General features: G+C 45.1%; 3 protein-coding genes across 7 annotated transcripts; 2 read left to right on the forward strand and 1 right to left on the reverse strand.

Moving 5' to 3' along the window:
- Window positions 1-183: 183 nt before the first annotated feature.
- On the reverse strand, window positions 184-5,810 carry LOC103477738 (lysosomal thioesterase PPT2-A-like). The gene is made up of 8 exons (XM_008431030.3): window positions 5,593-5,810; window positions 4,397-4,550; window positions 2,953-3,048; window positions 2,755-2,859; window positions 2,588-2,671; window positions 2,274-2,358; window positions 1,917-1,971; window positions 184-1,558 (listed from the first exon to the last, which is right to left on the reverse strand). The coding sequence occupies exons 1-8, from the start codon at window positions 5,749-5,751 to the stop codon at window positions 1,415-1,417; spliced, it is 882 nt and encodes a 293-aa protein (XP_008429252.2). The 5' UTR covers window positions 5,752-5,810; the 3' UTR covers window positions 184-1,414.
- An 808-nt stretch (window positions 5,811-6,618) lies between these two features.
- On the forward strand, window positions 6,619-22,627 carry dhx16 (DEAH (Asp-Glu-Ala-His) box polypeptide 16). Of its 5 annotated transcripts, XM_081597217.1 has the most exons (23): window positions 6,621-6,857; window positions 7,640-7,842; window positions 7,937-8,172; window positions 8,589-8,766; window positions 8,845-8,901; window positions 8,979-9,233; window positions 9,303-9,536; window positions 10,929-11,120; window positions 11,287-11,397; window positions 11,473-11,588; window positions 12,173-12,383; window positions 12,953-13,051; window positions 13,693-13,845; window positions 14,031-14,171; window positions 15,410-15,572; window positions 15,654-15,772; window positions 16,824-16,891; window positions 16,979-17,141; window positions 17,601-17,762; window positions 19,351-19,524; window positions 22,010-22,161; window positions 22,202-22,223; window positions 22,255-22,627. In XM_081597217.1, exons 2-21 carry the CDS (start codon window positions 7,645-7,647, stop codon window positions 22,136-22,138), a joined length of 3,159 nt encoding a protein of 1,052 aa, XP_081453343.1. In that variant the 5' UTR covers window positions 6,621-6,857; window positions 7,640-7,644; the 3' UTR covers window positions 22,139-22,161; window positions 22,202-22,223; window positions 22,255-22,627. The 5 variants fall into 5 exon arrangements, with proteins under 5 accessions (XP_081453344.1, XP_081453343.1, XP_008429253.1 ...); XM_008431031.3 differs by having other exon boundaries at window positions 22,202-22,627; XM_081597216.1 differs by having other exon boundaries at window positions 22,010-22,139; window positions 22,202-22,627.
- Window positions 22,628-22,759: 132 nt separating this feature from the next.
- Window positions 22,760-25,670, forward strand: rnf183 (ring finger protein 183). The gene is made up of 3 exons (XM_081597219.1): window positions 22,760-22,940; window positions 23,018-23,077; window positions 24,014-25,670. The coding sequence occupies exon 3, from the start codon at window positions 24,037-24,039 to the stop codon at window positions 24,937-24,939; it is 903 nt and encodes a 300-aa protein (XP_081453345.1). The 5' UTR covers window positions 22,760-22,940; window positions 23,018-23,077; window positions 24,014-24,036; the 3' UTR covers window positions 24,940-25,670.
- Window positions 25,671-25,977: the final 307 nt, after the last annotated feature.

Genomic DNA, 25,977 nt, shown 5'->3' on the forward strand with positions numbered 1-25,977 from the left:
GTGTTCAAATCTCAGCTCCGCATGGACACGCGCGTGCTTGTGACTAAATATTACTTTCAACTTTTCTTTTTGTGTATTTTAGCTCATTTATCACTCATGATAACTTATTAGTCAAACATTGTTTCCAGTTTTATCCGTTTTACCTGCAGAGGGTTTATTTGGAACTGAAAAAAAAAAACCTTTTGATTTAAAACCTTTATTTAAAATTACAACCACACTTTTTGTCACAGCTCGATCATCTGACGAGCTGTGTGTTTTCATCATACTGGATGATTGGTGTCTGATCGAACAGGATCGATAACGTCCAGGCCTCGTCAGTTTGCTATAGAAAATCAATGTTGTGTCTCTGACTGATCGCTGCTGCAGCTCCTGGCTAATCATGTCTGGAGGACAGAAGAGTCACCAGGCAGCAGGACAGACCTCGGGATCAGGAGGTTACTATGGTAACGCAACAAATATTATGCAGGTTTCAATAAAATGCAGAAACTATGTATCAGTGATTTATCACTGGGATTTCTTAAAAGTTGTAAAATGCATCATTTCCTGACTTTAAAAACACACAAAGCAAAGAAAAATGAATAAAGTGTTTAAGAAAACCACCATTTTTAAAGATATGAAACATTGAAAAAGTGTTGAAAGCAACAGAGAAAAGACCTGATATTAAATATTGATGATGTAAATAAAAAATGTCCCTAAAGCGCAGATATAAAACATATCATTTCAAAAGTTTGTCTCCATTTAGCTGAAGTGCCTCCACCACCAGAGGGCAGCAGTGCACCGGTTCTCTTCCTCACCGGGGCCTTCAAACTGACTGCGTGGACAGTATTAATACTCCAAAAATATAATAGCCAGATTATAAAAACATAGACGCTAAATAAACCAAATGCTACTTTTTACACGTTTAGACTCTTTAATACCGGACGTCTGAAGGGTTTATTGCAACATGCGACATTTGTTACAATAAAACTGGAACAAAAAAACAAAAACATGCTAAAATAATTATTTTAACTTTCTGGAGAACGTGGGATTATTAGGAGAGCATGAGTAATATTAAAATAGATTATAGTCTGCAAACAATGAGGATGTTTGTAAAAGCCCTTAAAGTTTCAGTTAAAACATTAGTTTCACATTAACATATGCAATCTTTTTCTGGTCTGTCTGTAGAAAGGAGGGATATTAAAGTTACAGGGAGCAAAAATTAAACAACACAAATATTAAAGTGTTTACAGACTTCAGGGGAAAGAAGGACAATTACTTTTTGGGTTGTAATATTTTACCTCATTCTCCATGTTGAGCCTCATAATCTTTTTATAATTTCTCTTTTAGCATAAACTGCTATTAAAGACGACATGTTTTAAATAATCTTGGGGCAAATCGAACGTCCAACCAGCGTCTGTGTTGCTGCTGAGTCATTTCATATGAGCCATTTCTCTATGCAGGTTTTGAACACGGTGAAGTTGCTGTGCCAGTGTGTGTGTTTGACTCCGGACTGAACACACACCGACACGTCGCCGCGGGCGTCCAGCGTCTTCAGACCAAACGTGTCGTTTTTATAAAACTGTCAGAGGCAGAGAAGAAGACCAAAACTTATGAATATCAAAGCGTTGATGAGGTTAATACATTTGAACTGACTGGTTTTCCAACTGAAGTTTGTTCTTATTAAAGTTCTCCAACCAATCACAGAAAGTTATTCTCCAAATGACGGCGCAGATATCGACTGGACCTCCAGGTTTATCCTCCAGGAATGGGACAGGGGTGACGCAGCCCCTCATAATCCTCATAAATGTCACATTTCTCTCCTCATACAGGATATTTTACTCTATTATCAAACTTTTCTATCTCACTAGATTGACTTTAGTTGAAAGAGGTTGAAGAAACACCAACTGGATGCAGAAAAACACCAGCTGGTCACCTACCGCCTGGTTCCTCATCTCCACAACGTCTTCGTTAGAGTCGTAGAAACCGAAGTGGCTGCACAGGAAAGAGGAAGCAATTACTTCTCGCCTAAAGCTTCTGAAACCTAATTTGGTCGAAACTTCATGTTGACAAACTGAAAATAACCACTTCTCTGTTTTTGTGTTCACACCAAACCAACATGTGTCCCTTAATTGTAAACTTCTAACTGTTTGCTATAGAAAACCTGATGCACAAGACGTCATTTATCTAACTGAGAACCAGAGTAAGCTGCTCCTGGTGGTGCCTAACATGGCAGCTGTCCTGAATTGACCAGGTAATGAGCTGTAGAGGTAAAGCATTTCTTAAAGTGGTAAAACCTGGATTGCCATGGAGTGATGACGCCGTCATCTGGTCCTCCAATCAGCACCATCTTCTTGATACGCAGGAAGTTTTCTCTCCAATCTGAGGGAAGGATGTGCAGATGCTGATCAGAAAACAGGTCGTATAATCAGCCTCTCCTTTAAAGATAATAACTCCAGTTTGTTTCTGTTCAGCTGCAGAAAGTTTCAGCATCTCCATGCATTGATTTGTTCTAAGCATCTGTTCAAGCAGACCCTGTAGATGGTGGGTCTATGAGAATAAAAACATCATTAAGTGATGAAATAAAGACTAAAGGCAGAAGGTTCAGTACCTTTCAGGTGCTGGTGAGGTATTTCACCGTTAATCGGAGGCAGAAAGGTGTTGCCCTTCAGGTAGCGGGCTCTGTGGTGAGGGTCTGCACAGAGAAAATGCAGCATATTGTTGGTTTTGTGTTCTGCTCACACGGAGGCTCATGCAGAGTTTCTGATCCCCTCCTACCGTTCCAGTAGTCACAAAACGAAAAGTGCTGCCCCACTTTGTTGTAGCAGAAAAGAAAAGCGGTCTTCTTTACACAGCCAGGTAACCATTTCAGGTAATCTGTGTCTGTGGAAAACATCAGACCTGTCAGCCTTGAGTTGATTTTCCTTTAAATAGAAAAGAAGAGAAGACACCCAAACCCAGAAGCAAACATCTGACCTCCGTACTGTCCAGCCAGGGGCGACGACAGGGAGATGAAGGTGTGAACGTTGTGATTTGGAGTCGTAGACAGAACTGCTCGGCAGACTAAACCACCTTAAAAAGGGCAAAACAACTAAATTAGGCAAATGTCAGATACTGGTAGTCTGTGGCTGTCGCTACCAGTATGAGTTCACCTGGATGGAGAGGATCTGATTGTGGCAGATTTAACAGAAACAAAGATGTTGGTCCCACATTGTGAACCTCTGCATGCCGGAGGGTGGAGGCGCCCCGACGCTGCTGGTTCTGACCCAACAAACGGACATTTCTCAGGAACCAAGGCTGCAGCTACAGGCTGTAAACCAGCTGATTATCTCTGGTGGAAAGATTCAAGTCTTATGGTTGGAAAGCCTCATTACCATCACCCCTATCTTTAGCTTGAGCCACAGATCCTCTGTCAGCTTCAAAACGTTAATATTTCTGCCAGTCAGAAGAAACATCCTGAAGATTTGTCTAATAGTCTAATAGTTTTGTTCAGGAGAGCTCAGAGGTGACAGATGATTTCAGATTATGCTCATATTTAATCTGACAGATTTACCAAGACGGGGGTTTTAGCGGTGTCAATCACTCTTATGTATGCGCTAAAAGGCTCCAGCTAACCATAATGCTAACAGATTTCTGCTATCACTAAGGCTAACATCATGCTAAAGACTCCTGCTAACACTAACGCTAATCATCTGGTTTTTATTTTTTGTAGATTAAGTCAAAGGTTTCCAGTTTTCTTTGAGGGGAGAACCGACCGAAGCAACTTTATTTATTAACCAACAGCCATAACTGATTTCTTTGAGTAAAGACATACCAGGCCAGAGCGACAGCAGCTTTATTGGTACACCTGCAGATGAATTAGGGTTTTTATTTACAGGTCTGTCTTGCAGCTACAAAGCTTTTCCAACCAGCTACAAGTTAAACTTGTTTCCATGTTCTGAAGAACAAGAAAAGGATTCGGAGGCGACGTGATCAGGTCTGTTAATGACCAAATTCCAGGTAACTTCTTGGATCCAACAAGCTACAACAGGCAGATTCAGTGGAAGAAAACACTGCATACACATTACATACAGCTGGAGGAGGAATGACATGACGATGACGTGTTCTGTGGTATTTGATAAAGTTTCATAATCCTTAAATAATCAAGAACTTTTGGAGTAAGTTGCTTAACTCAGCTCATGAGTTTGATCTTCACTGATTCAGAAAAAACATTGAATTTTCAGGGTCTAATCCAGTCATTCATCCATCCATTGTCTACAGCTGCGTGTTGTAGCAGAGCTGAGGGCTGGATGTGGGAAGGACAAACTGATTTCATAGGTTAGACCTGGAAAACGCTCAAATTAAAGATGCTTTTTGTCCATTTTTGGCTCATTCAGCGTCACTTTTTCTCAGGACGGTTTGACTGTTGGAGTCTGCTCACCTTGGGAGAAGCACAGCACATGGACTCCCTCAGGACGCGCGTTCATGATTTTCTCAATGGCCTTCCTGAACTCTGGGACTTGAATCAACAACGGCTTCATGCTCTCACAGTCGTTGAACAGACTGATTATCTGCACCTCCGTACCTGGATGCACCTGGATGCAAATCAGTAAAAATAAATAAATCAGAGAAATAAACCATTTAAAACAAAAACTGTGACTCCATAAATCTGTAATTACAGACGAATCTGGCAGTTCTTCAGCTGAGTGTTATCAACCAACCACCAGATGTTTCCAGTAACGCTCCCTGAATAAAACTCACTGTGAGGAAATGAAAATGACAGAGGAACAGAAATCAGGGGTTTGAAATGTCGGGCTGGATTTCACTTCGCCTGAAATCTCCACCTGTGCTTCAAACTGTTTGCAGTTTTTATTTTATGAAGTTCATGAGCTGAACTGGATTGTAATGTTCCGTTGGCATCTATCTGAGCTACAACGGGGTTTTCTTCTACATTTTGTGGAATAATAAATGGTTGACAGAAGTTTTAAAACATGTAATAAAGTTATTATTTGCTATTTAAATGTCTTGCTGTATCCTGAACTCAGTCTTCTTTTGTTAACAAATCCAGTAATCCCAATTATCTCATCACCAATCACAGAAAGTCACATTTTATACCTGACATAAATCTGCATCATCCTTTAGCTCATCGTCCTCTGGAATTTTTTTAAAAATTACTTTATTTATTTATTTCTAACTAAAATCGTAATTTCCATCTGTCAAGTTTTTTTTTTCAACAAATTGTGTTTTTGTGATAAGTTTCTGTTACAAAAAAAACTCTACAGATCACATGAATCTTTACAAAGCTGAATGTCTTAGATGTTATCTCTTCAAAGATTCAGCAAATGTAAAATAAAATGTTCAGGTTCTAAGACACCAAAGTGCAAAGGAAATAAGATGTAGAAGTCCAAGGTCAAATTGAAATCTGGCTGCTTGGAAAGAAAATACTGAACAAACTGGCGGATCAAGACTTTAGCACAATATTTAAAAATGAAAAAAAGTGATAAATGTCTTAAAAAGGTGCAATAAAGTGTGCAAATAGTATCAGATGTTTTACAAAACTATAGCTAGCTGTAATTTAATCTAGATTAAAAACCTTGAGTGGGTTACTCTGAACCGTAACCTGGTGATGAGTCCCACCTCATTAATGAAGCCTGAGAGATTTTTAAACTGTTCGGGTCCGTCCAGGATGCCGTGGACGATGATCACAGGTTTGTATCCATGCGCGGAGCCTGAAGCCAGCAGCAGCAGCAGCAGCAGCACCGCCGGGGGCCCCCAGCCGGCCCGCGGAGCCCTCATCTCCACCCGGTCGCTGGCAGGAGGAGACCTGATCAGGAACTGTTTGCTTTTTCAGACGTTCCCTCCTCTTTGTGATGGTAGGCGTGCTTGATTTGCAATATCCGTATTCTGCGGTCCTTTCATATGAAACCCAACCTCAGCCAGCCACGCTGCAACGCTTCTGCACTTCTTGCGGTTTCCAACTTGAAGCTTGTCGTACAAAACCAGAATCGGCAGCGTGTTACATTTTGTCCATTTAAATCTTAGAAATTAACTATTGAATTTAAGTGACGCCAAGTAAACTATGCAAATAAAATAATCTCAACTCGTTTCTTGCAGATAATGAAAAAATACGACATTGTTAAAAAGCCACTGGAAAAAATAAAATAAAATATGTATTGCGGCTATGTGGTGTATATTTGTTTGAACTCTTCTCCAACAGGTACCCTGAATGTGGGAATAAGATAAATCATGCAAAGCTAATATGGAAACGAGATGAATTTGTTTTCCAATCTAGACCAGTCTTTTGATTTCCCAATATCCGAACTAAATGTTTTGTTGTGTTTTTACTGCAGAAAAACACACGTTAGTGTCTTAATGCTACTATGTATGTAGAGCTATCAGGGTCACTAATGCAGATAAGATGCACCAAATATAATTTACCGTTAATTGACTTTCAAAAGTCATGTGTCATTTTTTTTTCTCTTTTTTTGCCTCTCTTATTTTTTTATTATGGTTTATTGAATTAGTTCAGCTTAGGAGCTCCGAGGTTTAGAGTAATGCACTGTAAAAATAAATCATTTTTAATATGAACAGGGTTCTGAACGTGTTGTCGTTCCTAATATGGCCGCAGGGGGCAGTGAACGCTGCTGGTGACCCTAGCAGAGTAGAGTCACGTGTTTCCTGTTTCCCCTCTAGCGCGCCCCATGCTAAGCTAAGCTAGCCAAATTCAATTTGTTGGGAGTTTTCAGGCAAATAAAGGTTCAGAGCAAGTTTTTCCATGGCTGCAGGCGGCAGTTTGTACTTTTTAAGCGTTCAGACTCTGAACTCTTACCTGCAATAGAAAAAATATTTTATTAGGGGTTTTTTAAAAACTATTATAACGTTGTTGGATCGTTTTGAAATCGGTGAGTGAAGCTGCTTATGTTGTTTTGGTTCTTTTCACCTAAAAATAACAAATAGAATAAACTTAAATAAGAAAAATTGACCTGTTTAAACCTTCTAAGCTGTTCTGAGTAAAAGTGCAGAAAAACTAAAGGTTTCTAAAATGACTAATTATTCTGAACCTGGTTCAAGATTGACAGTTGCTGTTTTCTAACGTTTTCCATAAACTGTATTTACTTCTGATTAAAAAAACAACAACACAATAGTAAGGAGCCGAACTGTTGCGTTTATTAAAACTGTTATATCCTTGTCTCTCAATCCAAATGAACTTAAACACGAAGCATCTGTTTCTCGACAGAATCCTCCTCAGTTTGGAATAATCTGAAAAAATTTACAATTTATTGCTGTTTTCCAGAAATGGAAAGTTTCACTATGGAAACGTTTTCTTCGCTTATTTAGTACTTTTTTTAATTGCCTGACCTTTAGTTCAAAATTAACTCCTCTGATTATAGTGTTTTACAAACTGGTTTTATGAGAACTAAAACCTGAAAAAATTTACAGTCAAATTTACAGGCAAAACTGAAAAAGAGTTTTGTCTGGAAACAATATGTTGTAACTAGATTGTTTGTCTTGTTTTTCCATTGTAAGTTTTCTATTATTCAGTTGTTTTTTTGTGTTTATTTCCTGGTTTTTCTTATTATTTTTGGTCGTATTCTGCTGAAGGTTTCACATGTCGTTTCTGGAGCTGCTGTCTCTACTTCCTGACCAAACTAAACCGTTTTTGCGCCGCCCGTTTCGTCTCCAGGTGCGATGGCCCAGCTAGAGCAGTGGGTGAACGACCGTCTCCATGACATCCTCGGCCTGAGCGACAGATACGTCTCCCAGTTCATGATTGGCATCGCTCGCAAAGCGTCCAGCCCGGAGGACCTGGTGAGCCGCCTGGAGCAGACGGGAACAATCGACATCGACCAGAGCGTCTCGGCCTTCGCAAAGGAACTGTTTGAAAAAGTACCTGCTTCCTAAACCTTAATGGCTCCTCTATGGGGTTCAAGGTATTTCGGTTGATGAGGAACGTTTCTAACTTTTCTCTGTGGTGTGGCAGATTCCCCGTCAGCAGGTTGTTGAGAAGCCGTCCAAAGCCCTGGAACGCCAGGCCATAGAAATGGACCGGAAGAACCGGACCTACACGCTGCTGGAGGACAGCGACAGCGGCGAAGAGGCGGCGGCTGACAAACAGAGAGGCAAGAAGAAGAAAGACAAGGACAGAGGAAGCAAGAGGAAGAACATCAGACAGAAGAAAGCCAGCGAGTCGTCGAGCGACGATGAAACGCAGAAGAGGTAAAGCTGGATGATGCGTCTGGAAAATCTATCTGGATATAATGCTTTCATATCAATCCATATGGTTAATTATTGATTAGTTTTTTGTTTTAAATATCTGAAATATTTCCAGACTGTGATGTGACCTTTCCTGTTTTTACAATCACTCCACTTCAATGTTTTTATGATGGGCTGCTGCGCAAGTTACTCTACAGGTTGTTGCTAGGTAACCAAAGAGTGAGTTAGTTAGTTGATTCCCCCTTACCTAGCTTAGCTCGCTGTGAGAGGTTAAGCAGTTAAAGCCTTTCCTCTGCCTACATCTCCCAGAATGCTGTGCGGTTCTGGATCAGAGTTCAGTGTTGGAAGTTGCACAGAAACAGTTTTTACATTTTACTGAGCTCCAGCTCTGAACTGCCGGTTGGTTCTTGTCACTTTAGGGGCGGTTCTGTCCTGGAGGACCACAGATCTGTGAAGAAAGAAGAAGAAGAAGAGGAGTGGGAGAAGGAGGAGAGGGAGCGACTGCTGGACATCGAGGAGAGAGACGCCTTCGCTCAGAGAGTCAGGCAGAAAGACAAAGAAAAGACGCGGAACATCGCTGAGCGAACGGATAAAAAGGTGGATTAAGCTTTTTTTAAAGAGGGAACAGCGCCTCCTACAGGTGGAAGCTTTATCCTCTGTTTCTTCTGTCTTCAGGCCTATGAAGAAGCTCAGAAACGACTGAAGATGGCTGAAGACGATCAGAGGAACATGGTTGGTTGAATCACATCGTTAGCTTTGGGTTTTTCTGGATTGTAGCAGGGTTGTAAAGTTTCTCTCTCTGCGTTCAGTTGCCGGAGCTGAGGAAGCGTTCCCGTTGGGAATATCTGAAGAAAAGAGAGGAGGAGAAGCTGGAGGACCTGGAGGCGGAGATCGTAGACGAGGAGTATCTGTTCTCCAAGGAGGAGCTGACGGAGCGCGAGAGGCGGGAGCTGGAGTACAAGCGGACCCTCCGGGATCTGGCCAAAGACTACAAGCAGGCTGGGGCCAAGGAGCAGGAGGAGAGGAAGAACCGATACTACATGCCTGAGGAGAGGAGGAGCAAGGTGAGCAGAGTGTCTGAAAACATGGCTTAGCAAACGGAGCCGGGCTCAGCCAGCGTCTCCCTCCTGCAGGACGTCCCCCAGAGGGATCTGGAGCTGGACGAGGCCCCCATGGAGCTGGGGGGGGAGCAGGGCCGCTGGGAGGAGGAGCGGCTGAAGACGGCCTCCCTCAGCTTCGGAGCCAGGAAGGAGCGCGAGCTGGGCCTGAAGCAGGAGCAGGACCGGTACCAGCTGGTTCTGGAGGAGGAGGAGATGATCGACTTCGTCAGCACGGCCATCACCATGAAGGGGACACGCTCCGACAAGGTCAGGCAGCACTCACAGGCTGACAGGAAAACATTTCCTAAAGCTTTAATGATCCAACAAGCTTCCAGAAACATCCAGGAGGGTTACAGTTGGAGGATTTACTGACCTTTGAACCCAAACCTGGGAAAGAAGGAAAGAAGGGGCTTCACAGCAGCCAACCCTCTGACCTGAACACATGAGACTGTGGTTCCTCAGACTGTCCACCAGAGGGCACTGCAGCTGAGTTTAAAATAACTTGTTTTCAAATATTTTATCACAACAAGCGTCAAAAAATGCAACATCAGTCATATTTATTTCTAATAATCATCCTTATTTGCAGGAACCAGGCGCTGCACTCTATAGGTCAGTCTTCACCAGTTTGCTGCAGTGCATTCTGGGATTTATGGTTCCACAGAGTTTTATTTCAGTCACTGAGTCATTTAAAGCTAATTTGATTTATGCAGCAATTTATAACTTTACTTACTGCTAAATATGACTTAAAAATATACATATCTGATTCCTTTTATTCCAGATCTGATTTCAAATTTTAATACGTTTTTTTTTTCATGCATTCTTTTCTGAATAAGGAATTAGAAATATTACAAAATATTTTCGATCATCCCTGCTGTGAGTTGTAGGGTCAGCTATGAGAATGTTTTTTATTAAAAGAACATAGTCATAATATTAGAAGAATATAGATGCAATTGCCTTAAAATTATGAGGAAAAAATTATTTTAATAAGAAAAAATCTTGGAGGATTATTTATTTTTTTAGTTGGAATTCTCATAAAATTCCTCTAAATATTAGGACTTTATTCTTGTACTGAAAAGAGAAAGTCTTTGCCCAGCCGTAATATCCCATTGTAGAGTAACTTAAATTCAAAGTCCAAATAAATAAAGCTGTAAAACAGGCTTGTCAAACAAGATGGCCGCCCTCGGCGTGCTGACATCACTCTGAGACGCAAGCAGAGCGTCTGTGGAGAAAAATCCACATTTTCCAAAAAGAAAATCCTGAAAAACAAAAAATGTGATTAATTGATTAAATCAATTCCCCACCCAGCCCACCTGATAATCACAAATATCTTATATTACATTTTACTTTTTTCAGCGTAATTGTGATGAATCGATTATTGGAATAATTGTCAACTGATTTACTGATTTAGTAATCAGTTTATGGTTAACTGGAGTATACAGACTCTAAAACATACCAGCAGTAATGAAGCCAAAACTTTACAATAACTGTAAACATTTTGCATTAAAAATAAAAAAACCGTCTCTGTCTGTAAATCTCGTCTAGCGGCAGATTTAGCTTCACCTGGTTCAGATTCAGTAGCAGCAGTCTGGTGTTAAAGCATTTCCATGGCGACGTGCTCCATGGTGACCATGGTAACATGCTCCATGGCGGTGTGTCCAGGACGAGGCGGAGCCGGCGCTGTCGCAGGCCGAGCTGAAGAAGCGCTCCATGCAGGAGGTGCGGCGCAGCCTGCCCATCTTCCCCTACAGGGAGGACCTGCTGGCCGCCATCACTGAGCACCAGATCCTGGTCATAGAGGGGGAGACGGGCTCCGGGAAGACCACCCAGATCCCGCAGTACCTGCTGGAGGACGTGAGTCTGCACTGTCAATATCCAACTGATTGTCTTCCTTCATCAAATGCCAACATGAACATATTTTACTGCAGAGCTGAGATTAAAAAAAATACGCAGATAAATATACTTATGGGGAGATTCTTAATTGAAAAATAATGATAAAAACCTGCCTCTTCTGTTGCAGGGCTACACCAAAGGAGGGATGAAGATCGGCTGCACGCAGCCCCGACGGGTGGCGGCCATGTCTGTGGCGTCCCGCGTTGCCGAGGAGATGAGCGTGAAGCTGGGTAACGAGGTGAGCCCGGAGGTTAGGACCTGCATCCAGGGTTCAAACCGTCCCTGTAACCTTTTATTTGGTGGCATCGTGCAGGTGGGGTACAGCATCCGCTTCGAGGACTGCACGTCTGAACGCACCGTGCTGAAGTACATGACGGACGGGATGCTGCTCCGAGAGTTCCTGACTGAACCCGACCTGGCCAGCTACAGGTAGAGGAGACGATTACTTCAAAATAAAGTCCCAAAAATCCACATTCACCTCCAGATGGACATCAGAGCAACATTTTATATCATGTATTCACTTCTGGCTCCTGGACGGGGAGCCAAGTATATGAAAGTGTGATTTTATTCTTTGGACCAAATGTGTCCATTTACGTTTCGTGGAGAGATTTATTTTTTTATCTTGCTTTTCATGTAGCTTAAGGTCAGTGTTGAACTGGGTTTTTAGCTTCAGGAAACTGTATTTTCCTTGAATTATCCATGTGGTTTGTTTACTGAAGGCAGATTCGGCTCATTAAGTGTCTAATTACAGCAGCACATTTAAAGAAACAGCAAAAACAAATCTGGTTCTTATCAGATTTAAGGGTTTTTTTCTGGACAGAAAAAAAACTCAGTCGACCCCAAAAATCCAGGAAACTATGGATAATAAGGCAAACATATATTTTTGGTAGAGCTCCCTTTACTAAAAATTCACAATAAATGAACTTTTTAAAAATAAAATATAAAATCTGCTCTCTGGTTTAACGGTTTTGTTGGTTCGGTTCCTGAACGTCTCGGTTCGTTTCCCTGTGCAGTGTGATCATCATCGACGAGGCCCACGAGCGAACGCTCCACACCGACATCCTGTTCGGCCTCATCAAAGACATCGCTCGGTTCCGACCCGACCTGAAGGTTCTGGTGGCCAGTGCCACGCTGGACACGGAGCGATTTTCCTGCTTCTTCGACGAAGCTCCGGTGTTCAGGATTCCCGGCAGGAGATTCCCCGTCGACATTTTCTACACTAAAGTAAGTCGCCGGTTTATTTTTAGATTTATTCTGAAAATCTTTAATGGAGTATTTTCTCCTTCCTGTTTCTTGGAAAACAGATTTTTTGAAATTCTTTAGCGGTTCTAGATTTTGCGCTCATAACAAAGTTAACCTGTTGGTTCAGAAAAGTACTCAGTTGTATTAAAGCTGCACTTTAATGTGTTTCTTCATCATTGTTTATATGTTTAGTTTATTTTTATTTTCCAATAGCATTAAAAATAAGCTATATTAAACTTTGTCCCTTGGCAGTTCAGTTCTTAATCTGAGCTAACAAAAATCTCATGGGGTTCCTCAAGGCTCTGCTGTTTTAGTCTGGATTAGATTATGGAATAATGTGACATCTATTACCATGTTAATGCACATAACACAACTCTATTTTTATTAATCTGTTGTTTCAAGCGCTTTTCTGTATATAAAATGTTTTTTGTACCTGTGATCTTTAATTGGATGTAAAACAGATAAAATGAAGTGTCTGTGGACTGACCTGCGTGTGTGTGTGTGTGCGCGTGTGTGTGTGTGCGTGTGTGTGTGCGTGTGTGTGTGTGAAGGCTCCGGAGGCGGATTACCTGGATGCTTGTGTGGTTTCAGTGCTGCAGATTCACGTCACCCAGCCTCCCGGAGACATCCTGGTCTTCCTCACCGGACAGGTTCGCTTTCTGTCAAACATCAAGCAGCAGGAATTTTATCTGTAAAATATCCAGAAAACAAAACGATCTTTTCTTTCTGCTTCACAAAATGTGAAATGCTTCCAGTTGGTTCCAGAAGGTATGAATACTTTTCACTTCAGAAGATAATAAGAAAGTAAAATGACTCAGTTTTATGCAGCAGAATTATTGTTTATGGATTTGTTTTTATAGTTAGCATTGAGTTGGAAGCATTGACCAGTAGGTGGCGCTGTTGTGTGCAGCCATCAGCGTGACGGCCCACAGGAAGGTGTTGGTATTAGAAACGCACCTGTGTCGCTGTAAACAGTGAGGAAAATATGAGCTGCTGTTTACGGTTGAAAACTCGGGAGCCTCTTTCTTTTCTGCTTCACGCTTTGTGTCGTGTTTCAACATGGAGCCTCTCCTCATTCTGGGAGCTTATGTTATTGTTTTATAGTTTCTGTATTAATAAACTGCAGGTCAGAAACTAATTTCTGATTCAAAGTTTGTTCCTTTTTCACTGATATTTTCATATTTTTAATTTGATTAAATGCTCAGGAAGTTTTTAAAGTATCTGTGATGGATCAAACTGCATCTCTGCTTCCTGCTGTAAGGGGAACCATCTCCTCCTGTGGGTTTTGCAGGAGGAGATCGAAGCGTGCTGCGAGATGCTGCAGGAGAGATGCAGGCGTCTGGGGTCAAAGATCGCTGAGCTGGTCGTCCTGCCCATCTACGCCAACCTGCCGTCCGACATGCAGGCCAAGATCTTCAGCCCGACTCCTCCTGGAGCCCGGAAGGTGAGTCCGTCTCCTTGGAACGCCGAGGCTTTCCACGCAGAAAGTCAGAGTGTAAAGTTTCATCCCAGGAAACAGAAGAACAACACCTCTTCCCAGACGAGTTCCTGTGAACTGGAACAGCTCTGCAGTGAAGCTGTGGATCACAGCGCTAACCTCCACTTCCTGTCTGGTGTCTCCACTCCCAGGTGGTGGTGGCCACCAACATCGCAGAAACGTCTCTGACCATAGACGGCATCATCTACGTCATCGACCCCGGCTTCTGCAAACAGAAGAGCTACAACGCGCGCACGGGCATGGAGTCGCTCATCGTCACGCCTTGCTCCAGGGTACAGGAAGCTCTGCTCTTCTTAATGTTTAACCGGCTGCAGCTTTCCGTCAGAGGAGGGTTTACTGGAGAAGGCTAACCCTGTCATGGTTTTATCTTTATGAGGAAGCTGCTCTGGTGGAGATCAGGAGCGTTACAGACTCTTGTGAAGCTTCTGTAAAACAAATTATGGAAATTTGTTGGATGCAGCTGCAGCCGCCAAATACAAAATAACTTAATTCTGCTTCCCAATTGTTGATGGTGCAGCTGATTATTATGAGGAAGGAGAAGCAGCAGCTGTTTCTGTCCTCACTCTTCCTCACAGTGTGGGCTAAACTCATGCTGAGCGTTTATATTTATAAAGTTGACGGCAGATATTTGCATACGCTCCATAAAACAAGAGTCCTTTTGTCTCCAACATTAAATTAAATTAAACTGTTCCTGTTTGGGGTTTCACAGTTTCTGATGGATCAATCTGAGTTACCTGGAGGCTCAGCTGAGGATGTTTGTATTTTAAGAAACGGTCTGAAGCCATCAGGCCGAGCGCCGTGGGCCTCCACAGGTCAGCTTCAGGTTCATGAAGCTGCTGCAGAAAATCCTGCTGAAGCTTCTATCCACAGCGAAACGGATCCGGTACCAACTGGGCTGGAAAAACCACGGCTCCAAAAGCATCAGGAAATGGGCAATTATAAATAACCTCTGAGACAAAAACCTGAGTTGAGTGGTTGGGATCAAAATGGCACACTGCTGAATTTTCTGTAGGCCATTTACAATATTTGAAATGCATGAAAATCTGAAAATAAGCAAATATTCCGTTCATTTTTTTAAAGAAAATCTAAATTTTATTGCTTGAAATGCGATAACATTCCATCGGTGAGCGCTCCATCATTTGAGGCAAACGATGATCTGCAGCTGAAAAACATCAACATGTGAAACGTGTTTGGTCATAATGAGCATCGTTGTGTTTGGAGGAGAAGGAGGAAGCTCATAGTGAAGCACGGAGGTGGCAGCATCATGTTGTGGGTTTGTTTTACTGCAACAGAGACTGGTGCGCTTAACAAAATAAATCCTAAGCATGAGGAGGAATCAGACAGGAAGTTTGTCCACACACCTGCTGACACTTTCTGCGTGTCCTGATCTCTGTTCAAAAACGTTACCATAGAAACCAACATGGCAACTCCAAGAAATGATGTTATTGATTCAGTTTTATGTTTATTTTCTGCTGTGGTTGGTTAATTATTATGTGTCTCCTGTTGACAGGCTTCAGCCAATCAGAGAGCAGGGCGGGCGGGCAGAGTGGCTGCTGGGAAATGTTTCCGCCTCTACACGGCCTGGGCCTTCAAACACGAGATGGAGGAGACGACGGTCCCTGAGATCCAGAGGACCAACCTGGGCAACGTGGTGCTGCTGCTCAAGAGCTTAGGTCAGTCTGAGGAGACGGCGGCCATGTTGGCCCGCCGCGGCCATGTTGGCCGTCCCAGCTCACTGCTGTGTGTCTGTGCAGGAATCAACGACCTGATTCACTTTGACTTCATGGACCCGCCCCCCCATGAGACCCTGGTTCTGGCTCTGGAGCAGCTGTACGCGCTGGGAGCCCTCAACCACCTGGGGGAGCTCACCAAGGTTCAGTCCTTCACGTTTTATCTCAGCCTGCTGCGTAGCGCTGCGTACGGCACCATACCAGAAAAACCCACATTACCATTTACTTCTAAACCTGCAGTACAAAACTATTCTTAATACGACTGCGGCGTCGCTGTAGCGCCCCGAGCTGAGCGTCTCCGTAGCACCCCGGGCTGAGGCGTCGCTGTAGCGCCCCGAGCTGAGCGTCTCCGTAGCACCCCGGGCTGAGGCATCGCCGTAGCGCCCTCAGCTGAGCGTTGCCGTAGCACCCCGAGCTGAGCGTCGCTGTAGCTCCCCGATATGAGGCGTCGCCGTAGCGCCCCCAGCTGAGCGTTGCCGTAGCACCCCGAGCTGAGCGTCGCTGTAGCTCCCCGATATGAGGCGTCGCCGTAGCGCCCCCAGCTGAGCGTTGCCGTAGCACCCCGAGCTGAGCGTCGCCATAGCGCCCCCAGCTGAGCGTTGCCATAGCGCCCCCAGCTGAACGTTGCCGTAGCACCCCGGGCTGAGGCGTCGTCCATGATCAGGTGTCAACATGCAGCTCCATAATGATCAACAGTTCCTGAATGGGGGGAAGTGACACGTGATGCACTGATCAATGCTATTCAGCTTTTATTGGTTTATTACTTACACCTGGAAGCCAAACAGAGGTCAAAGGTCAGGTTTTTATTATTCCCAAAAGGAATCGGAGCCTTATCTGTGCAATAATCATAAATAGTTAGAAGTATGCCTGCAGTGTTGTGGCAGCACATTTATGATGAAGTGAATCAAGTGAAGGAGGCTCAGAGTAACTGCATCCTCAACCTGAAGGCATCAGATATTGGTGATGCGTTCAGGTTCATCCGTTATCTCCAGATCTTGCAGAGAACCAGGTCCGTCCGGTTCTTGTGCATATTTCTACACCTAATGTTTGTCACGTGTCGCTGAGTCACTGACTTCCTCACAAGGAGGGATGACTCGGCGTTTCCCGGCCGGCCAGCCAGCCGGCTTCGTTAATCACTGATGACGGAGGGAGTGTTTATCTGAACTGAAGCCGGTTGTTTTGGTTCTGCTCCAGCTGGGTCGCAGGATGGCCGAGTTACCGGTGGATCCCATGCTGAGTAAAATGATCCTGGCCTCAGAGCAGTGAGTGGCACAGCTTCACTTCTCACTATGAGGAAGAGTTAAATCAGACATGATTATGCTGATAAATCTCGTTTCCATGGTTTCCAGGTACAAGTGTTCAGAGGAAGTGCTGACCATCGCCGCCATGCTGTCGGTGAACAACTCCATCTTCTACCGGCCCAAAGACAAGGTGGTGCACGCCGACAACGCCAGGATGAACTTTGTGGTTCCGGGCGGAGACCACCTGGTGCTGCTCAACGTCTACACACAGGTGAGCGGTAACCCGGGCAACGCCGCTCGTTAAAAACGTGAGCTGCATCGATCCGCCATGTCCCGCTGGAGCAGAATCCGGAGCAGAATCCGCTCTGCAGACGAGCTCTGAGAAAAATCCAGACGTTCACTGCAAGATTCAAATCATTCATGAGCCTCAGGAATAAACAGGCCAGACTGGACACAGCCGGGACAGTTCTGAAGAACTCACAACATGGACTTACAGTTTATCACAGTATTTTGTGGTACTATCATTATAGCATTAACAGTGGCTATTAATTTTTAGGTAGCTGTATGCAGTCAGAGCTCCATGAACATGAATTCTGTTCTTCAAAACGATCCTTTTTCTCTGAATTAAAGCTGTTTGGTTTAAAGTCTCTGAGGATCTCAGTCCAGGTGTGTGGTCCGGACAGCTGTTGGTTCTGTCTCTAACCTGTGTCCCGCTCTGCTTCGTCCCCAGTGGGTGGAGAGCGGCTACTCCACCCAGTGGTGCTACGAGAACTTCATCCAGTTCCGCTCCATGAGGCGAGCCCGGGACGTCCGGGACCAGCTGGAGGGTCTGATGGAGCGTATCGAGGTGGAGGTGGTCAGCTGCAGCGGGGACAACGTCCCCATCCGTAAGGTCAGTCCGGCTCACAGAGCGGTCGTCCTTCCACAGCGTTTCCCTGCCGTCTGAAATGAGGAACAAAACGTGTCCTGCTCCGTTTTCTCGCTGACGTCTCCTCCAGATAAAATCTGCGAAACAAAAGGTTCACTTTCCTAAAAATCCTCTCGGGTTTCCTGGGTTCTTTCATAAAGACTCAACAGAGAAACTGTTCATGGAGAGCCGGTCCGATCTCTGAGCAGCAGGAGACATCACACCTAACTAACTCCCTCTGATGTTAAACCACATGTGTATCCTGATATGTTGACCTTTCACCTGCAGCTGCTTGTTGGAATCTACAGTTTTCTATCTTAGCTCTTCACTGAGCTTCATCAGTCATTCTCTCCATCGTAAACATAAACAGTGTTTAATAAATGATTTCTGTGAATTTGAGCCTCTGACAGTTTCGGCCCAAATGAAAACGTTCCAGTTCAGGTTTGTTTTCTGTTGCTTCAGCAGATGAATAAACTCCTTCACGCCGTTTCTAATCCTGATCCCTGGAAGCTGCTCAGGCCTCCTGGAGCCGAAGGTGTCGGGTTCATTCACAGAACAAAACTGCGACTTCAGGAGGCGAATCTCAGAGACCCGAGTCACGCTGGGTCCAACAGGGAGTTTTCTTTAACGTCATTATTCTTAGGAGTTCTGCTCCGTGTTTCTCTTCCCGGCTGTGTGGAACAGAACCAGAAGAGCTGAGGCTGCTGTCAAACAGAGGAACCGACACCTCAGCTTACCTGAGGCGGTGCCGGGTGTGTTGGACCGGCGGACCAACCTCAACCACAGAGGGATGGACGGAGTGTTTCCGTCCGTCTCGTCACAGCTGAACAATCACTAAAACACTTTGCAGCTTTTCCTTTCTTAGTTTTCTGGATTCAGAAAATACCAACAGCTTCAGACTCTGGAGACTTCAGAGGCCTCAACGTTCAGACTTTATTTATTAGGATACTTTTTACTAACAGCTGCAGCCTGCAGTAAAAATTAGAATATTCCTCTGCTTCTATGATTGATTTTAAAGTACAAAAGGAACAACCGACTGGATGTGGCTCACACAGATTATATAACACGGCTAAAAGCAGCAGCTGCTCCGTCGCCAGGGCAACAGATGGCAGGACCAGGACTCGTCAGACGGGACTGAAATGCTGTTTGCATACTTTTGCATGTAACAGTGACTCAGGAAAAAAGCTGTAAAGTCTCTGCTTTAAACGGGATATTTTTATGAACTTTAGAGAGGGGTCAAAGTTCAGATTTAAGCAGGAAATAAGTTCCCAGAACTTGGGACCAGATTTTCCGGCACCGTCGTTTCCTGAAAAAGTTTCTGAATTAAACCCAAATGTTGGATCTGTTTGTTTGACAGGATGATTTAAATATTTGTGCTTGTTGTTTTTTTTCATTCTGCAGTGAGAATTAAACCTGATGGACCAGTTTTTAACTCTGCTGCTGTTTGTGTTTGTGTCCTGTGGAAAGCAGCAGCACAAACTGAACCTCTGAATGTCTCTCTCATATTGAATGTCATCCTCTGTGTCCCTGCCTGATGACCTCTGACCCTGACGGCCCCTGTGTCCCCCGGCAGGCGGTGACGGCCGGGTACTTCTACCACACGGCGCGGCTCAGTAAGGGCGGCTACCGGACGGTGAAGCACCAGCAGACGGTGTTCGTCCATCCCAACAGCTCGCTGTTCGAGGAGCAGCCGCGCTGGCTCATCTACCACGAACTCGTCTTCACCACCAAGGAGTTCATGAGACAGGTGACAGCAGCTCTGCTGCATGTTTGGAATGTAAACGACACACCCTGCAGCCGGCGGGCAGGAAGCTTGACGCCTCCTTGGACTGTCACAATTACAAATTATGCTGAGCGATTAATTGTCTCTGAAATTATTGCGATAAACAATAATATTGTTTGAAGACCATTTTAAACTGGTTTAATGGTAATGACGTAATAATGCATGTGAAATCCTGCCAAAAATAGAACATTTAAGACTGGAACTGGTTAACAAAACACCCAAAAATAAAATGGACTCTCAGCCTCCATTAACAAAAAAACCAAAGTGGAAATAAAAACTACATTCAGTGCAGATTTAGAGATCTGTATATTATGCTGCCCTTCAATAATCATTAGATTTAGATGAGAGGATGAGTATATCCCACTCCTGATGCAATAGTTCACTTTGTTCACTCCTCCCTTAACCCAGTTCAAACAACACGATGGGGTTTTTTGCCCTGATTGTCCCCATATGACAATCTTACGACTGCACACTGCAGTGTGTGGTGTGTTGGGACGGATCGGGTCCAGTCGGTAGAACCGCTCCAATCTAAATCGGGCATGTACAACATGTTGGCTTGTCTTGGCCAGTTTATCGCTGCAGCCTGTGGGTTTTTCCCCGACTGGGAGCGAGAAGGCGAGAAGTTGAATGTGACCGGTAGCCAATCAGAAAGCACGGATTCGCCTTCATGCTTTCTGAGGGTGAAGCAGGAGGGGAATCCCAAACAGCTGACACGGCGCAACCCAAAGACAACCGGACATCGGAGATGATGTGTGGAAACAACATTAATGTTTATTCAACATTTCATGCAAAGTACATCCGCACAAACGACAAGGACAGCAATTAGAGCTTGCCGTATTTTCTGCACTATAAGGCGCAAGAATGGACTCTTCAGTTTGGGTTGCCAATTTGATCCATACTCCATTATTACACATCCACATTTGTAAATAAGTGGTCCCCAGTACTTTATATACTAGGCTGCCCCAGTCATTGTTTCACTCACAGTGTTGGTGTTGTGATATTGTGCCCAACTGCTTTCTGGGTAACACAGACCAACCGACACGCTGCCGCCGCAGTCTCTGTCTCTCTCACCGCCCCACTGGCTTTAAATGTATTATCAAACTTTATTAACAAACCAGGTTCTGACAACTATCCCAGCATGCACCGCGCACTTCTTCTTCTACGGGGGAAAATGAAGTCGGCGGCTGCTTACCGTAGTTGCTAGACCTGTTGTGCCTCAATATTGGTCCATATATAAGGCGCACTGTCGGCTTTTGAGGAAATTGAAGGTTTTTAGGTGCCTTATAGTGCGGAAAATACGGTAATTGCTACTGCAGTATTACCCAACCTTTTCTTTTAGTTACATCTTTAATCGCTTAAAATAAGCTCACAAACTGTCGCTATTGCGTCTACGTCATCAGCCGTGTCTTTACTCTAAATTCACGGGTGATATAGAGGGTTCTGATGGGATTTTCTGTCTGAAATCTGAATGTCGGTGTGAGAAATCGGTTCTTGTGTTTTGTGTTGCTCTTGCCGTGTGGCTGGACACCACATGGCCCGATCCAACCCGTTACACCTGCGATCTTCGGTAGGTGTTAATGTGGGATCTCAGGTTTTGAAAATGGGCCGATGATTCTAAAATCGCGTAGTGTGAGCTGGACACCGAGGAAACGAGGAAGGGAGGGTCAGTGCAGAGCACCGAGTTGAGCCGTTTTTCATTCAGTGCCATCAAGAGAAAGAGAAAAAGGCAGGAAGAGACGATAAAGCCGATAAATTAAAACAAGGTCAATAACTTTCATTTATTGTGCAATAAATTGATTTATTGCTTATTGCGACAGGCCTACTCACTTCTCCAGGCTTCCTGAAGGTCTTTATTTAACTCACGTTCCTCTAATCTGACCTTTGAGTCACTCAGAGATAAAATCACTCCTGAACTCCAGAGATGTGTTGTTAACTGACGGTTTCAACTTGAACCTTTGAGCTGACTGTTGCCTGCAGCTCGTTGCAAAGGACAGCAGCGATTCTTCACCTGAATGTGAGAAAAACACAAACATGACGGAAAGGATTCAACAAGCCGATCCCGTTTCATCCAGCCTCCTATAAATATCCACTGAATGAAACCTTGTTAGCTTCCCAGCTCCTCCCATGGAGGAAATGAAAACATTACAGCTGCGTCAAAATCTCAAACATTACTTTAATAGCTTCATTTAAAAGGCTTTTATTCAGACATGTATGTAATGACTGCAACAACAGGCTGTTCAGAGAGCGCTGCAGACACGCAGGGAAAATTATGTGGAAGGTAAAACTTTACTTATGTTTTTAACATAAGTATGAATATTAAACAACCCTCTCTGGGGCTTTTTAATATTCAGATCCATTTTGATTATGAATGTTTGACCCACCAGAAGGTTCTGTTTGCAAACAGAACCCAGCGGTTCGGTTCTGATCCGGCTCCTTGCTGTGCCAACAGGTGATAGAGATCGACAGCGGCTGGCTGCTGGAGGTGGCGCCTCACTACTACAAGAGCAAAGAGCTGGAGGACAGCAGCAGCAAGAAGATGCCCCGGAAACAGGGCAAGGCCCGGGAGGAGCTGGGCTGAGGCCCGGGAGGAGCTGGGCTGAGGCCCCAGGGGGGCCCGGGGCCCGGGAGGAGCTGGGCTGAGGCCCGGGAGGAGCTGGGCTGAGGCCCGGGAGGAGCTGGGCTGAGGCCCGGGAGGCCCGGGTCCAGGGGCGATGCTCACACATCTGGACTATCTGAGCTGTACAGCTGCTGAGCCTGTCATGGAGGAAGAACCGGGCCGGCTGATGGACGGGTTTAATGATAAACCAGACGAACAGTCGGTGCTTTTTCCTGCTGCACCTGAACGCCCCTCAGACTCATTAACGGACCTGATTGCACACAGAACTGGGTTGTGCAGAAGTAGGTTACGGTTTATCTGAGCTCATAAAGTTTATGGTGATTTGTTTTCGTCTGATGTTTTCAGACGTAAACAGGTTAAAGGTTCTGGTCGAACACGCCCAGCTCTGGGTTCTGTGTCAACACTTGACCCAAAACACTGTGCAGAATTAAAGAGAGTGAAGTTTGACAACGTCTCTGAGTGTGTGTTGGTCATGTGGAGGCGCTGAGGCGGTTCTGCTCTGGTTCTGAGGTATGACGGGTATGCGCTGCAGCTCTGCTGAATCTCTTTCAGCTCCGGCGCCTCGTATCGGATCGGATCAGGTGAGTCTCATCACTTTTATTCTGCAGGAAGGAGAACCGAGCGTTTCCTAGCTGAACGTCCTGGTTGAGCTACAGCTGGTCGGACCGGTCGGACCAGAACACGGCAAGGGAGGGAGGGAGGGAAGGCGGGCGAGCGACAGGCAGAGAGAGACCAGGGTGTGAAGAAGACGATAAGAGCCCAGGTTTGTCAGTTCGGGTCAGAACCGCTGGGCTTTCTTTACTCAGTGATGAAGTTTTTTGATCCCAGTTGTCGCAGCAGGATTACCTGAGCGCCCGGAGCGGATTGGAGAACCGGATCGGACCTTTTCCGACTTACCAGGTCAGAATTAACCACCCTGCACACAACACTGCAGGATTTCTGCCTAATTTCTACTGCAAACAAACAGAACCAACTGACACGTAACTTTTCACACACATATGAGCTGAAGTCAATAATTCCTCAATATTCATAAAAACACGGTTCAAACTTCTCAGGAAAACATTTTCAAAAGTTTTAAACTTTTCACTTTAGATATAAAAATAATCCAAATGAAATAAAGCAGCTTCTATTCACTCCTTTGATATTTTTGTTACTGTTATTAATAATATGAGGGGACTTTACAGCAGGGAGCAGGCAAACTAAAATAGAACAACATTTTATTTTGAAATGCCTCCAACACACCCTGACACACCTGGCTGTTACAAAACCAGCTCCAAAAATGTTCTCGACTTTTCTGGCTTTCAGAAAATAGAAATAATCTTTATAATTCTAACTAAACCAAGACAAGAAAAATTTAGTCTGATTTAAGTTCAGACACTATTTTTAAATAAACCGTAAAACTGTAAACAAATGTTACATTTAACTTTATTACAGAACGGTGCAGTTTGAATATGAAGCCGTTTCAACGAATGAAATTCGAGGATTTCAGCGCCTGGACGAACCCTGGCAGATGTTTCACTGATAAAAGAAACTAAGCTACCAGTAGAAGTAGGACTTTATTGTGAATATTAGGGAGTTATTGACGAATAAAACAGTCTGTTTGATTTAGTTCTGTCTCATTTCATGTGCGTTAGGAACCAGACAGAAATACTTGGTAATATTTTGTTATTTCACTTCCTGTTTTCATGTTGGAAACAGTTTGATCTGCTGGTCTAACGTCCTTTAACCGAACCAGCAGGTCCCTGAGAAAGTTTAGTGAAAGGAAAACAAAAGGCCTTCATTAGTCACCATGAACCGGCGCTGCAGCATTCTAACTCAGCATTCTGTCCTCCACAGCTGATTGGTGAAGCGGAGCCATCATGAGCGGACGGGACGAGGGGTCCAGGATGCCCCAGAACGTCAAGCCTAAACCGGGCCAGCCGGCTCCGACCCAGAAGGACCGGCCCCAGAAGGCGCGGCGCTCCCGCAGCAGCGACTCGGAGCGAGGGAGGAAGCGGGAGCATCACCACGGCGACCGGCGCCGGCGGGGCCACAGCGAGGAGACCCGGCGGCGGGACGGGAAGGGCTCGGAGCGGTGGGTCACGCCCCCCGTGGACATGGTGGGCGACACGGAGTGCGCCGTGTGCTTCTGTTCCTATGACAACGTCTTCAAGACGCCCAAGCTGCTGGCCTGCGGTCACACCTTCTGCCTGGAGTGCCTGGCGCGCATCAACGTCACGTCGCCGGAGATCAAGACGCTGTCGTGCCCCGTGTGCCGCGACCTGACCGAGCTGCCCCACGGCCGCGACCTGCCCCGCTTGAGCAACAACCATGACATCATCGGCCGCCTGCCGGCCGACATGCGCCGCGCGCTGTCCGTCCGCTTCCAGCGCAGCAAGGGCCGGCTGATGCTGAAGCACCCGCTCCCCAACGCCAAGACCGCCTCCATCAACCTGCCCGTCAAGAAGCCCCACACCCCGCCGCCAGCCACCCAGAGCGCCAACCTGGCCGCCGCAGAGGAGGGCGGCGCCCTGCCTACCATGGTGGACGTGGGCAGACCGCCAAGCAGGATGAGGGGCCGCATGCGGCGCCTGTTCCGCTCCGACCGCTGCTACTACGCCGTGGTGGCGTCCATCATCACCATCACCGTGGCGCTGATGATGGTGGGCATCCTGGCCTTTGTCATCATCCCCAAAGTTCCCGGACTCGGCAGACCCAGCGGGAACTTTACCGGTTCCTCCTCACATGACAGCAGCGAGAACTTTGAACCGAACTCACCCTGAGGGGGCGGGGCCTGAGGGGGCGGGGCCTGAGGGACGCTGACGTTTTACTGCAGGTGTGAAACGGTGAAGGAAGGAGGAAGAACAAGATGGAGGCTTTTTTCCCGGCTAAGCATGAAGAACTTTGACCCCTGAGGGGTCAGGAAGGATCGCTCTGAGTTTTTACTCCAGGTATGAAGCGGTGAAGGAATGAGGAAGATGGCGGCGTTTGTCCAGGCTGAGTGTGAAGGATATGGGGCTCCATCTGTGACGATACATTGAAAAATGAACAGCAATAATTTATTATTTAACCATCACAATAGAAGAAATGGAAATGAATCTTTCAGTCATCTTTTCACCATGTTGTTCAGGCTCATTGTTTAGTTAGCAAATTAAATATTTAACTTCAAACTAAAAATGTTGCTCCAAGCTAAATATTTAATTAGAAAGCTAAACAATTAGCTAATTAAATATCTACTTTGAAACTGTGACATTTATAAATGAATGAATGTAAAACTGTAACATTTTCTCTTCTGGAAATGGATAATTACTGGTTGGTTTTTAACTGCGTCTCTCAGCGACTTCCCACCGACGGAACCTGAATGTGAAACAGAATCAGGAGGAAAATCGGCTCCAGGCCATGAAAAGCACTAAACCTCCTGAAACTCTTTATTTATACCCTGAACTCTAAACAGAAATCATGTACAGATATTGACAGGTATCAGATTCAATAAAACTGTTTTTATTCAAACGTTTCCAGGAGAATCTGAGTTATTTTATCTGTCTGACTTCCCAGAACCGCGACACCGGACACCGTCTAGTGGCTGAGAGCGGGCCCAGTTCGGTGCTCAGGTCTGGTCCAGGTGGACCAGCTGGTTCCACCGCATGCCGACCCGCTGCTTGATGCTGGGTCCGTAACCAGGGCAACAGAGCATGCGGGAATGTCAGGAAACATCCGGGCAACCAAATCAGATCCCACATTACAGGAACAAAACCCGAAATAAACAGAAGTCCTGTTAATTTCAGCTACCCTCAGGTCTGGACTTTGACTAGACCATTGCA

This window comes from Poecilia reticulata, chromosome 16, assembly GCF_904066995.2.
Source record: "Poecilia reticulata chromosome 16, P_reticulata-male-v2, whole genome shotgun sequence".
Taxonomy (NCBI): domain Eukaryota; kingdom Metazoa; phylum Chordata; class Actinopteri; order Cyprinodontiformes; family Poeciliidae; genus Poecilia; species Poecilia reticulata.